The sequence below is a fragment of the Juglans regia genome, chromosome 10 (genome assembly GCF_001411555.2).
Source record: "Juglans regia cultivar Chandler chromosome 10, Walnut 2.0, whole genome shotgun sequence".
NCBI lineage: Eukaryota > Viridiplantae > Streptophyta > Magnoliopsida > Fagales > Juglandaceae > Juglans > Juglans regia.
This window is the reverse complement of record NC_049910.1, coordinates 23,299,344-23,313,930: the sequence shown is the minus strand read 5'-3', so window position 1 is coordinate 23,313,930 and position 14,587 is coordinate 23,299,344. Positions and strand designations below refer to the sequence as shown.

The 14,587-nt window shown below is 36.4% G+C and overlaps 1 protein-coding gene across 1 annotated transcript; it reads left to right on the top strand.

Moving 5' to 3' along the window:
* The first annotated feature begins 963 nt into the window (after positions 1-963).
* Positions 964-13,715, top strand: LOC108983628 (phosphoinositide phosphatase SAC3-like). Its single transcript, XM_018955331.2, has 16 exons — positions 964-1,702; positions 2,297-2,501; positions 2,587-2,752; positions 3,357-3,579; positions 4,163-4,239; positions 4,520-4,707; positions 4,782-4,879; positions 5,437-5,570; positions 5,711-5,839; positions 6,095-6,470; positions 8,349-8,470; positions 8,939-9,052; positions 9,978-10,163; positions 10,976-11,152; positions 12,608-12,719; positions 13,215-13,715. The coding sequence occupies exons 1-16, from the start codon at positions 1,577-1,579 to the stop codon at positions 13,332-13,334; spliced, it is 2,553 nt and encodes an 850-aa protein (XP_018810876.1). The 5' UTR covers positions 964-1,576; the 3' UTR covers positions 13,335-13,715.
* Positions 13,716-14,587: the final 872 nt, after the last annotated feature.

Sequence of the window (14,587 nt, the reverse complement as noted above, 5' to 3'; positions counted from 1 at the left end):
CCTACCAAAATCATTTAAAAAAAACAGTTGCTCTCTCTCAACAACACGGTTGCTCGGTAGCATACATTACATGTCATTTTTTGTTTTTTTTTTTCTTAAAACCTGTTTCCCCCTCTTCTTCTCGTTTCTCTCTTCTCACCCGTGGTCCAGTCACAGCCTAGATCCGCTGCCGCTACCGATTCGGCCTCCCACTGACCACCACCACCGAACCTGTCCTCCTCTCCCAACCCGAGGCCAGTAGTTATTCCGCACGCACGCCCGTAGCCCAACCCCATGCACCCACGTCGCGGCTCACATTTCGCCACCTACAGTCGCGTGTCGCCGCCCACATTTCGCCACCTACTGCTGCCATCTTGACAGTTGACGGCACCTCGACAATCGTTGCCCGAGGATGGGCGATGGGCGGGAAGGAGGCCTTGGACGACACGAGTGTTGGGGGGAGGAAGTAAAAATGAAATTTGAAATGAGAGGGAAGTGAGTTTTTTTGTGGGATGTTTTTGGTTATTTTACTATGATGTGTTTTGGATGATCCCAAACAATGGCTGATGCCAATACTTTTTCATATGTATATAAAAAAAATTATTCTCATCAGTCATTATTCATCACCTCATACTTTACATCTTATGAAAAATATTTTCATATTATATGAAAAATACTCTACACCTTATAAAAAAGTTATAGATGCAGGATATGAGAGAAAATAGGGACTAATGCATAATAAATTATATATATATAAATAGAAAATTCTATACGTTATATTACCATCTCACTTTTATCATACTAGGTATGATGTGATATATTTATTACTATTAAATGATTATTTATTATATATTTTTTTATCATTTAATAATAATAAATATGTTATATATCACTTAATATGATCAAAATAAAATAAGAATAAAATAAAATGAGAGTACGTTGAATAGTATTAATAATATAAATGTGTGATACACAACACCAATTATTAGCAGCTCTCTCTCCCTCTCCCGTCTCTTCCTCTGGTTTCGGCCGTGTCCGTCTTCTCGAACATCCCGATCTCTTTCTTTCCTGCTCGATCTTCTTTCTGCTTGCAGCTTTTCAATTCTTCTTCTTTTCTCTGTCTTCTGTTTCTATACATATGTTTACGATACGTATATATTCGTTAAATATATGTGTTTCTTTTGGTGAATATTCGATCTCTCCCTCCCTCAATTTTCCTCCCTTTTTCTTTATTTGATTCCGTTTCCTTTGATTTGAGAGATCAGAAGCTCTCTCTCTCTCTCTCTCTCTCTCGCGTTGGCTGTGAATGGAAGAAAAGGAGCCGGTGTTGGAATTATAAATAGTAATTGTTTAGAGTGATAGTTGTAGGAAGAGGTCATAGAGAAAGAGCATGTTGTATTTGAAGCAGCCAAAGTCAATTGTATGCTGTAGGGGTCGTTGTTTCCTGGAGAATATTTGGATGACATGATTCACATCTTATATGCACAAATATTATATATATTTGCATGCTATTCTGATGATGAGAGGTCCCTTACCCAGAGCCTGAGAGCCCTCCGAGGCTCGGCGGGGGAAGGGGTTTGATCTGTGATATTTATCGATGGCGTCGCCAGAGAAGGAGCTCGCACCCTCCTCTTTCTACTCCTCCGTCGTTGATGAGCCGCTTAGTCCTCCTCCTCCTGTCCATGCTTTTATGCACAAATTCAGGCTCTACGAGACTCGATCGGTAATCTTTCTCTGATCCCTTTTGTACAGTATTTTTTAGCGTCTGTTTTTTTTTTTCTTCTTCTTTCATATGCAATGTGCAATAGACTCGTACATTCGTTTTATTTTAGCATTTGTATTTGTTTTGGTATTTCTCAAATTCCTTGTTCAAATGCCATATTATAAGGAAGTGTAACCTACGGACTTGTTTTCTAACTCCTTTTTGCAAATTACCTTACATGAAATGTAAATCTGCCATCATTTGGGAACAACTTGTTTAATCTTATGGCAACTTTCAATCCCTATGCGTTTTTAATTTATTTATTTTTGCTTATGATAGAAGAGTCCTAATCTCTCAGCTACCATATAGTGATTGAGGACCGCCCCAACTGGTTGGACTCATTAAAGTCGACAATCTGTTGAAATTGCCGTATCATTTAATATAACTCTATCTTACCCATTTTACTATTAATAGATTTTGTGTTATTACTTTCTTTCTTTCATAAATATATATTTATCAGCAGCGTTATCACCTTATCCTATTAGAAGCATGTGAAATATTTTGTTCGTGTCTCAGTTATATTTAAAACAACCAAGACAACGTTTTATGCTGCAGAACTTTTACATGATAGGAAGGGACAAGAGCAGAACTTATTGGAGAGTGCTAAAGATTGACCGGCTGGACCCTTCAGAGCTAAACATCCAGGAAGATTCTACCACGTATACAGAATGGGAGTGTTCTGACTTGCTAAGACGGATAAATGAAGGAAATAAGTCCACCGGTGGGCTAAAGTTTGTCACTTCTTGTTATGGAATTGTTGGTATGTAGATCCTAGTTTGTTTTATTTATATCATAATATTTTAACAATATTATGACGGTACTAAATGGTGGCTTGCTGTTTTCAGGGTTTATCAAATTTTTGGAACCTTATTACATGTTGCTTATCACAAAAAGAAGACAGATTGGTGTAATCTGTGGCCACACTATATATGCCGTCTCCAAGAGTGAGATGATTCCACTTTCAAATTCTACTGTTCAGTCCAGTATCACTAATTCCAAGAATGAGAACAGGTCTTTACTCGCTTCTGCATGTAAAATGTCTTTTGTCCATGGTACTTGTGGAGGGAACCTTGAATGTTACTTGGCTTTGTCTCTATTGTGTGAAAACTAGTTTTTCTGATATGGTTCATCCTTTTTTGATTTCCCTATAACCTTTTGGGAACAACCTATCTGACTTTGGAACATTCTCATATTTCAGCACTTTTTTTTATGCACTTTAAGGTATAAAAGAATATGGTACAACCTTGTTTTGTGAATATCTTTTAGTCAGCATCCTTGGAATTATTTTCATATCTCTCAGGTTTTAATCTTTCTCAGTGATGGCATGAACTGAATTGGTAAAGTATTACACATTAGATTAATGGCTTCTTTGATTGGTTGCTTTTAGAGGCTGTGTTGATGAAAATCTTCAAATTGCAAGCAGAGCTTGATTCCTTTACGAGTTTCTGTGTACCCATCTGCATACAAAATCAAATTTTATAGGGCAGAATAATGCTTTATTCTACTGAAAGTTCCCTTTTAAAATTTGCATCTTTCTTTTTCTTTTTTCTAAACAATTGCTTTGTCCCTAATTCTTTGTACTGTTTTTTCTTCTTATGTTGGATTGATGGCTTAGGTACAAGAAGCTCCTATGCATGGTGGATCTCACAAAAGATTTCTTTTTTAGCTACTCATACCATGTTATGCGTAGTCTTCAAAAGAACTTGTGTAATAGTGAGAATGGCCAGGTTGTTGATGAAACCATGTTTGTCTGGAATGAGTTCTTGACTCGGGGAATCCGGAATCACCTCCAGAATACTCTTTGGACAGTTGCTTTGGTTTATGGCTTTTTTATGCAAGTAAGGAATTCTAATGTTTTTGATGATTTATCATAAATAATTAAATAAGGTAGGTTGGATGGGAAAAGTCAGCATAATTTTCGCATGACACTGTTGTGTCCTTTGATAGGTTTCTTTTTCTGTTTGGAAGTTTCTTGGAACTTATAGACTCTCTTTATGCATACTAGAAATTAAATATTAAAATTATTTTTCAAAAAAAAAAAAAAGAATCCTAATTTTTACAAACTTCTGATGCTGTTCATGTGAAATCTCATTCATTAATTGAGGCTCTTACTTTGAAAGTTGTATCATTTAATAATTTGCTCTCTATTGGCGATGTGGTGATACTCTTCTCATGGATGTACTTTTGGTTTTAGGAAGTGAATATTATCAGACAGATAATGTTTCTTTTTGGGACGTATCAGTGCTACTGATTATTGCTATTTTGCTGTTTTAGTAATTGCTGAAAGTTGTGAACTTGCTCACTTTTGAATATTGTCTATCCGAGATACAGATAATAATTTGGCCCTTCTTGAGCTACTTGATTATTGCTATTTTGCTGTTTTATTGAACATCTGATGGATTCTTGCCATTTGATATCTAGGCAACACTTTCTATATATGGACGAGAGATCAAACTGACCCTCATTGCAAGACGTTCCCGTCACTATGCAGGCACCAGGTAGGAGTGTATACATACTTTTCAGATACACCTTGTGCATGTATAAAAATCACTCTTTCTTCACGTGGTTTGTCAATGGTTTTAAAATTATTACTAGAAATTTGTGACTGTCACATAGTTGTGCAGTCTAAGTTGGTTAATATGTTTGTGCGTCATGACTTGTATAATGTGTTATCTGTTTACCACTGTTATCAATAAAGATCTGTAATATGGTGATAATCCTCGTTAAATATTGCCCTCACATGGAATAGGAAGCCTCACTTGTTTACTTCTTATTTAGGTATCTGAAACGAGGTGTAAATGAGAAGGGCAGAGTTGCTAATGATGTTGAGACAGAACAGATAGTGTTCGAGGATGTTCCAGAAGGGTTTCCCATGCAAATAAGCTCTATTGTCCAAAACCGAGGATCAATCCCTCTTTTTTGGTCACAGGAAACGTCACGCTTGAATCTTAAACCAGACATTTTATGTAGGTTTTTGCACCATTAGCAGGAGCTAATGTTATGCCACGTGTTTCTTTAACTGACTTTTGCTCTTTTCCAGTGTCAAGGAAGGACCAAAATTATGAAGCCACCAGGCTTCATTTTGAAAATCTCGTCAATAGATATGGAAACCCCATTATTATTTTGAATTTGATTAAGGTGGGTTTCCTTGATTGATTGATGATTTTGTTTTTTGTCGACATTGTTATTTATTATCTTCATGGCAGCATCATCACCGTAATCATCACCATCATTTTTTCTTTGTTTTTATTTATTTTTTCTTCTGTATTTACTTATAAAAAAAAAATTTATTTTTTCTTCTGTATTTAGTGTTGGACATTTTCTTAAGGAAAAGAGATTTACATTTAACGAAGGAAAGATCAAATCCAGATATTAATGCACTTACTCATTTGTATTTGATGTGTTTTTTGTTCTAGGAGAAATTACGTTTTCCACCCCTGATGTATCATCATTTTTCAGTTTTCACTGTAAACTACCAAGTTTAGCAATATGTACTGTAAACTACCAAATTGTTTGCAATTTTCACCCCCAGTCAATATTTGACTAGGATGCAAATTACCAAAATTTTGTAGTTCTAGGGTGCAATTTTTTTTTTCTTTTAAAAGTAAAAGGATGGTAATTTTGGACGCAAAATGTAATTTTCCCTTGATATTAATGTCCCTTATAATTTCTTTTTGAATTTTGGCAACCAATAGACGCATGAGAAGAAGCCTCGAGAATCCATTCTTCGTACAGAGTTTGCTAATGCAATTGATTTCATCAATAAAAATTTGTCAGAGGAGAACCGTCTTAGGTTTCTTCACTGGGATCTACAGAAACATTCTCGGAGGTATAGGTCTAACTAGCTCAGTTCTGGCTCTTTCTTCTTTCAAATAATGCTATTTCTTTTATGATTATGGAAAAATGCTATTCTTTTATTGAAAGTTTGAGTTTTACTGCAAATGTTTATTTTATGCCCTTCAATTCCAGAAAAGCTACAAATGCATTGATACTTCTGGGCAAAGTGGCTGCATATGCATTGACGCTAACGGGATTCTTTTATTGCCAAGTAACACCAACCTTTGGGCGTGAAGAGAATCTAAGATGGCTTTCCTCTGAGTAAGTTTTCTGCTATCTCATCCCAATAGCTTCCAGAATCACTTGTGTGAGTTTGATCATCATGACTCTTCATGCATACTTAAACTTGCATCAAGGAAATCAGTGAAGTTGCATTTGGAAAGTGAATCCTCAGAGGTTTTGTTCCAATGGTTATCTGATCATGTCATGAAGTTATCATATTTTTAGACTGACTCTAATGTTTTCTACTAAAACTGTTGGTTTCTGATGGTGGTTGGCATTTGAAAATTGATTCAGGAATGTGGATAATGATAACTTTTATCCCCAGACACACTGCAACTATGATAATGAGGATAATGATTACTTAGAGAGGAAACTCAATGGTGCTGATAATGGTCCTTATAACGTTTCTAATGGGAAACACTCTGTCAAGTCACCAATGTTCCAAAACGGGGTGCTCAGGACCAATTGTATTGATTGCCTGGATCGCACGAATGTTGCACAGTATGCTTATGGATTAGCAGCTCTTGCACACCAGCTTCATGCTCTGGGAGTGACAGACAACCCAAAGATAGATCTTGACGATCCTTTAGCAGATGATTTGATGGGTTTCTATGAAAGAATGGGTGACACACTTGCTCACCAATATGGTGGCTCAGCTGCTCATAACAAGGTAATTCTCACTTTTCGTGTTCCTTCTAAGTTCATATTGCTTAGAAATTTCAATATTTTATGTGTGATGTGATGAAATTGTGCATAATTTTCTTCTTCTTAATTTCACTTTTATAATTGTTTTGATTTGAGTGCAACTTTATTTGAAGGAGTCTGATATTCTAACCCATTGAAGAAGCTGAACATGCATAATTCTCAACTGGAAAGTCCAGCTTTTAATCCACTGCAACAATAATCTGGCCCAGTTGATAACTTATACATTTCTAAAATAAGAAAATATCAGCCACTATGTTGCCTGAGAGTTGGTGGTGGACGTTCATTCTGTTTATGACATTAGGTAACACTATCTCTTTTCAAAAAAATATACATGTCACTGGGAGAAAGGAGACATGGCACCGTCACTGTCACTGCCACCGAGTCACTTGGAGGTGCTCAGTGCGTGTCTGTGTTTGCATTTCTATGATTATACCTATCCAATTCTTGGTTTTCCTTGATAAGTAAATGACCTTCAATTAAAAGGTGCAAATGGGGCACAAACCTGGTATGCGGGAAGCACAGAAGAGATTTGATGCAACACAAGAAGAAGAAGAAAGCTAACTCCTAAAATCCAGAAAATCCAAAAAATTAGGCAGAGAAGAGAAGGCAAAGCAATGAGAAGATTCCATCCAAGCATAAAATGTTTGTAGGACCAACAATTTCAATTCCAAGACTGATGACCCTCATATATCGTTAACTCCTCTCCCTCGGGGACACCAGACTAGAAATTAAGGAATAATACTCCACAATCTCACTAGTAATGCCCACTAAATTGCTCTGTCCAACTAACTAACATGTCAACCACCAACTCAGGCATGCCCTAGTCATCCCAAACAAACTAAATACAGGTGATCAGCATTCTCTACTCAATGAAATGGACTAAAAGATGGCCCCACAAGCTAAACACATTTTTTATTACTTCTTAAACACATTTCATCTCTGAAGTCCTTTATATATCTTTGGTGGAGTCGAATTTTTTGGATGACAGATTGATCTTCTCATTTGTTGGTGATCATAAGTGGAGTTTTTTCATTTCTTATTGTTTGAAACATCTGTGCAATGTTAGGGCTAAACGCAATTTCTAGTGTGACCAATGAAGAATCGATTTTGTAAAATCAGATCAAGATAATATGGGATGGGATTTACACTGGTTTAATTTGGATCTGAATCTTTCACAGGCCCTATTAGTAGGAATTGTATTGTCCTAATGAGTCCCTGAGAATCAAATCCAGAACTGTATTGGTGGCAAAACCGTATTATGGACTAAAATAGTTTGCTTTGGATATCTGTTCTGTTTATTTTTTGGAAAGAGGGGTCTCTATTTTCAGAAATTTATTACTTTGAGATGATAAGCTACTCTTGATTTCAATGGGGGAGTTGTTGCCCTAGTTGATGAGGACCAGCTCTGTGTAACGATGAACACTTGCATTTAGCATCCACATGTAATCCTAAAACATAATGCATGCCTGCCTGTCAAAACTTAAACTAAATGTGATTCTGCATGTGTAAAACAGAATAAGTTAACCGGAAGGAAAGATTCAAGACTTGAACCAAAAAACTAGACTATGAGACTATGCTCCTCATAATTTGATATTTGAACTGAAACAATAATGTTTGGGGTTTTGATGGTGGACTATGCAGTGTAGTTTGATATGGTTACTACTTAGGTACCTGGTTGTGGATCGGCCATTGACACTCCTATGGGTATTAGGCATTATAGATGACTTTTCTTGCTGAATAGAAGAAGAAACTTCTACTTCTCTCCTAATATGTTGACTAAGTAATCATCTAAATCGTTACTAATTTGCTTCATTTGCTAACTTTTGAATTTCTGGTGCAATAGATATTCTCTGCAAGAAGGGGTCAGTGGAAAGCAGCAATGCAGTCTCAAGAATTCTTCAGAACTCTTCAAAGATATTACAGTAATGCCTATATGGACGCAGAGAAGCAAGATGCAATTAATGTGTAAGTCTTGCTTTTGCAATCTCATCTTACTTTATAGCAACGTTTCTGCTAACATATTCTCATGTCTGCCAATTGTACTATGTTCTACAAGTTGGAAATGTATGTCAGTGTGATTCTCTAGTTGGGGGATCTGTTTTCAGTGCTCCAGCACTATCTTGGCTCAAATAATTTATCCCGTAGCCTGTTCTATGTAAAGATTTGGTGGTGGTGAGATGATTTTTAACGAGTGGCATTTCTACAATTTTATTATGTGTGAGCCTTTGTAGCCCGCTGGTATATGTCCTACTTAGTTAGCGTGGTCCAGTGTTGGACCACATTATGGGTATCAGTTCAGGGAAGAGCTGGGGGTGGGTTTGGCATCTGGTTTGGCTTTAGTCCTTGTTTAATATGAGGAAAACATTAATGCAGGGTATTCCTTTTACTTTTGATATTTCTGTATTAAATTTCTTTTCCAAATAATTTGTGCAGATTCTTGGGTCACTTCCAACCGCAACAGGGAAAACCTGCTATTTGGGAGCTGGATTCAGATCAGCACTGTGATGCTGCGAGGAATGGGCATACAAATGTTGATGAAGATGGAAGGTAAGTATTGTTGAATAAAGTTGGCTTGCTACTGCATGACTACTAGTATATGTGCTTGTGAAAATTGATGTCAAAAGTTTGATTTGATGCCAAATATGTTTTGTATCATCTAAATAACATGCAAAATATGATTCTCAGTAATGGCATGTAAAATATACTTCTCATTGATGGCTTATTGTTTTGATAGTATGGGGTAGTTGCTGATAAATTTTTGGACTAAGGCTTTAATTAACTCATTTGTGAGTTTTGAGGTACCTTTTGGGTGGAGACTTTTTGTTACTACCTTAGTACTTTAGCAGTCTGAATGTTCTTCTTTCCTTGCAAATAATTTCACTCGTAAAAATGATTTAATTTTTGGGATTAGTATACCGCAGAAGATGGTAAATGTCATACAAAACTGCAAATAATCGTTGACGGCATGATTTTACAGTTCATATCCCGCATACTTAGTGAAGTCAATAGATCAGTTTATTATTTATTTATAATAGGACATAATAGGAAATAAGCTTGTATCATGATTTTTTGAGAAATTGATGAGGAAAATATAACGGGTTGTGCTCTTTCAAGTTTGTGCCTGTCTTTTGCTTTTCTCTATTCAACCAAGAAAAAAGAAGGATTTTATTGATTGCTGCTAATTCTAGTATGCATGCAGTATTGCTTGCTGAATTGCGAATGATTACACCAACTTTAATCAAGATATGTTTTAATGAAGTTTGTTGCTGCAGTGTAGTTGATGCTTGTTGAGTTACGTATTTTCTAGGTCAATTTTCAAATGAATGGGTTTTATAGATTGCTTGTAATTCCAGAATGTATGCTGCATGTATTGCTGAATTGCGAATGGTTACACTGACTTTAATCAATATACATTTTACAGAAGTTTGTTGCTGCTGTGTAGTTGATGCTTGTTGTGTTATGTATTGTCTAGGTCAATTTTCAAACGATCTTTATCAGATGGGAATATTCTTTGCGAAAGCAGTTCACCAATGTCAGCCACAAATCCTTTACACGTTTCTAACTCAGTTCTGCCTGCGCGATCACAAGGTGCAAGCAACTTTCTATCCGAGTCATCACCAGAAATTTCAGCTTGTGAGAGTGATATAGCTCTTTCGAGGTTTGGTTACATCACTTTGTCTTTGTTGGACTCTCTAAAGTCCTTTCTCACTTAGTTTACCTGAATTTTCTTTTTTGATATTCCTTCAGTGAGTACATTTCTTTTTTTAGATTTTTCAAAAAATAGTATAGAAACTACCCTTCTCAGCTGTATATTTTTTAGACTTCAAGAGTAATGTTAGAGAGCTGACAATAAATTTTCCCACTTATTTACCGATCAAAAAAAAAATCCCCAGTTACAGACAGAATGGTTGGAAGCTGCTAACTGGAGTAGGTTCAGGGTAAATGATAAAGCATTCAATCCTCAGAGTTGTTTTCCAAAAATTACATTGCAGAAAAAAATGTGAATATATTTATTAAGTTTGTACTTGATTTTCTGGATTGTCGGCCATAAAATAATTTTCTGAGCTGGTTGAAAGACAGGCCAGAGCCAGGTTAGGCTGGCCACCTGGTCTATGATTAGGTCCATGTGCTTCTGATTGGTTAGGGAGCTTTGGTTGCACTTTAAAACATGTTTGAGAGTTACGAAACATCTATTTTGATTTATGCCTATTACCTTGTCTTATGTGTCGGTCTGCTTGACACTTTCACTGTGTATGTTTGAACAATTATGTAATAAGTTAGTTTATGCCATATTATTATTTTATGTAGCAATTTATTGTATGATATTACCATTTGTTTTGTTCATATTTGTGGAAAATCATAGTGAAAAAATTATGGGTAACATGGTTTTCTTTTGGGATACATAATCTGATGTTACGTAATGATTCCATACCTGATTTGATTCGTCTCTCTTGTTCCCTCTTTTTGCAGGTATACCCCATCAATGCCTCGCAGGCAGCTTTTTGAGGATATGCAAAAAGATCGATGCCTTGAAACCAATCATATTTACTTCTCAGAACATGGAGATATGTCCAACTGCTCAAATTTTGTTGACCTTGACTGGTTATCTTCCTCTGGGAATTCGTGCGAGGAAGAGCAATTTGAGAGGTAATTTTTTTATTTAGCTCTAGGAAAGTGAGCCGTGTTAGTAAAATATTTGCAAAGCCTGAACATAGAATGAACTGCCTAGGCATGAGATGTTTAGAGCAAGGATCAAGAATTTCTTTTGTAATGATGGTCAAAATCTCATAGGGTCAATTGCACCCACAATATAATTGTTAAGATTGGCCAATACATAAGAAGTGCTAAAAGTTAGGTTTTTAGGTTCCGTTCAAGGTAATTGAAATTCCTCGCATTCATTTCTGTCCAAATACACCATATCAGGCCAGTAGGAAGCGTCTTCAGAACTACTATAATGTTTTGGTTGCCAATGCCACCTAACCCTCTTCACAAGTGAAAAAGGTCCACTATTCTTTTGGGAATGACTCGAGCCAAATCAATTCAACTGAAAAAGTCACAATGATGTCTTCTCCTTGCTCCTTAGATTATCCATGGTGAAAATCTTCCCTAGAGAGGCTATCTTAGCGAAAAAACATAGGTCTTGACAGGACCTTAGTCCAGCCAGATACTTTTTCAAGGGAAGGAATTGCTATCACGAGGAAGGATGACATTATAGAAAGAAAGAACACTAAATATCCCTCCCTTGGAAGAGGTCCAAAAAGCTTTTCTTCACCTCCTTGTCTGAAATTATTGGAATACGTCTTGTTAGAGAAAGCAGTAAAGCCTGTCCAAAGGATCCGCCACAGAATCATTCTTAGCTCTTGCAATGTTATACACATCCGAGAGCACTTAAGATCCCAGTCTCTATACCATTAATCATGCCAGAATCTAATCTTAGCTCTGTTTCCCACCTCTAATTTAGTATAGTTATAAAATATTCTCCAATTTTTACATATGTTCTTCTTTAATTCCACCCCATGAGAGGTCCTTGGACCTCATTGTAACACCATCCACCCCACAAACATCCGTATTTAGAATCTACTATATTGCCCTCTACAGAAAATTATTCAGTACTATTGGAGTATGGATGACGTGATATTCATAATATCACAAAATGGGATGCCATTATTTGCTTCTATAAGCACTAATTTTTAATGGCATATTATCCTATGAGAGGATGAAGATACCACGTCAAAGTACCTTGGGATTACCCGATAATTAGTTACCCTCTGCAAGGCCTCTCTATCATTCTGATAACGCCAATGTCACTTCCCCCAGAATGCGGAATGCATGATTAAACAAGAGCAGGTTCTGAAATCTCAACCCGCCCTTAAAGATTGGAGAACATACCTTGGTTCAAATTTCCGTATGAAATTTGACATCTTCACTTAAAACCACCCTATAGGAAGTCCCTTCGTAGTTTCTCTAGGCAATTAACTGCACTAGAAGGAAGCGGAAAAAGAGGCATGAAATATCTTGGCACATTAAAATGTGTTCCTGACTAAAAAACTCTAATATTGGAATTATATCTGAAGAAGTTAACTTCATCATAAGTGTCCACAGGTCATTGATATTCACAAACTCTCCAGTTGCCGGGCTATCAGCAGAAAATGTTGTCGATGGAGTGATAGGAGAGGCTACCCCCTCCACCAGTGAATGCGGATCCAGCATGAAAGTAAGTAAAACCCCAACCCAACATTCCCATCTCGGTGCCCGTTTTAATATTTGTAGCCTTGGTGTAGAAGTGTTATTCATTTCTGTATGTTCACGGATCTAGGGTAAAAGTTGCAAGTCTATGGAATTTGTATATGTTCATTTATTGTTGTTAGATCAAACATGAAATATTTATTGTAGACCAAACTTGGAAATACTAGTAGATACAAGATATCAGTCATCTCTTTTATTGTCATCTTTCTTTTAATCAAATACACAGTGGTCGAGGAATTATATTATATTTTGGAGTAGTTTTTGGTGTTAATGTTGAATATGCAAAATTATGTTGCTTGGTGCATACTGATTGCTGATTTTTGGCCATAACGGGTTCTAGAGTGGACTGTGCTCTTAGTTCTATTGATTTGGTTCGTCCAATTGAGTACATTGTTAGCTTGGGAGGTTGGAGAACGCGTTTTGAAGTCTAATGTAGCTTCTTTTCCTGTGTTATGTTATGTAGGGGAGGGAGCAGACTGAAACAGAGCTGTCCTATGGTACTGGACAAAATTCCGATGTTCTCGAGGAATTTCCAGATATCTTTGTGCACTGGGTGAACTATGGGGAGACACTCTGCAGCTGAAGTTAGGGTTAACTTTTTCCTCCTAATTCGATATATTTCCGCTCTCGTTTCTCAGGCTGCTGTCGGGAGAAGAGACTGTAGAGAGAGAAAGAGAGAGAGCGCAAGGGTAGCGGGAACGAGAGAGAGAGAGAGAGAGAGAGCAGATGAGTAGAACCGGCAATTTTTTTTGTAAGATATTTTTCGCACGAAGCATTGTGTTCCATCGGTGACTCAAATCAAAAACCCGATACCAAAGTACGAGAGTAAAATAGGCAATAACTAAAAAAAAAATTCTTTTTTAGGAGCTTAATTGTAATATTTTTCTTGTTTCTTGTAAATATTGAATCATTGTACTCGCCAGAGCTCCACTTTTAACTACGAATTGCAGGTCATTGATTCTTTTGTATTGGCTTCATGTTTATTTTGTGGTCAAGCTCAATTTCAAGCATGCTGCGATCCAGGTATTTATAGAAGAAAAATGATAAACACGATAATTTTCACAACATACCTTACAAAAATAACACTAATTTTTAAAAATATCTTCGTAAAAATAAGACCGCTTTATAAAAATATTCTCATTTTATATTACTTTACATGTGTATCATTACTCTTTATATCCCGTCATTTTGAGTGTCTGACATGTCTTGTAACGCCCCGTCTCCAAGGGTCCGGAGAGTTAACTCATATAACTTGATAATCAATAAATTTATAGACTCCGAAATATAACGTTATCAGAATACTATAAAGTCTCTTAATAAAATCCGTCACTTCTCAGAAATCTTCTATGAGTAATCCACTATGCTTAAAAATCATCTCACTGATACTCCATAATCCTGATCCTTAGCTGGTCTATTCAAAAATCATTTGAAAAATGAATGGAGATAAGGGGTGAGTTATCAACAACTTAGTAAGCAGATGACATATACTAGTGTGTAAACATGAGCATTTTCACAGAGTTTGGAATGCAAAAACAAAACATTTTAGCATCAATATGCAAATCTCAAACAAATACGTTTTATCAGAAAATCAGAGTGACTTCTCAAATATTTCATATTCAGAAACCAACTTTTCATGTTCAAAGACTCCTTTGGCACAACATGATTGAACAACTTCGTCTTATCATATCATATCATAATAGAGACCATGTTTAACCCCCATGGTAGGGTTGTGCATCCTGCGGAAAGCCAAACAGAACATAAATCACCGTGTTACCAAAGCGATTGCACTCAGAACAGAAAACCACTATTATATCCCGTGGCGGGCCAGAGGTCACT

What these genes read in the sequence shown, in the direction of transcription:
- LOC108983628 (XM_018955331.2), top strand. Translation starts at nt 1,577, where the DNA reads ATGGCGTCGCCAGAGAAGGAGCTCGCACCCTCCTCTTTCTACTCCTCC. An exon ending in TTCTTGTTATGGAATTGTTG is followed by an intron (nt 2,502 to 2,586) that starts GTATGTAGATCC and finishes TGCTGTTTTCAG; the next exon opens with GGTTTATCAAATTTTTGGAA. An exon ending in GAGGAAGAGCAATTTGAGAG is followed by an intron (nt 11,153 to 12,607) that starts GTAATTTTTTTA and finishes AAGTGTCCACAG; the next exon opens with GTCATTGATATTCACAAACT.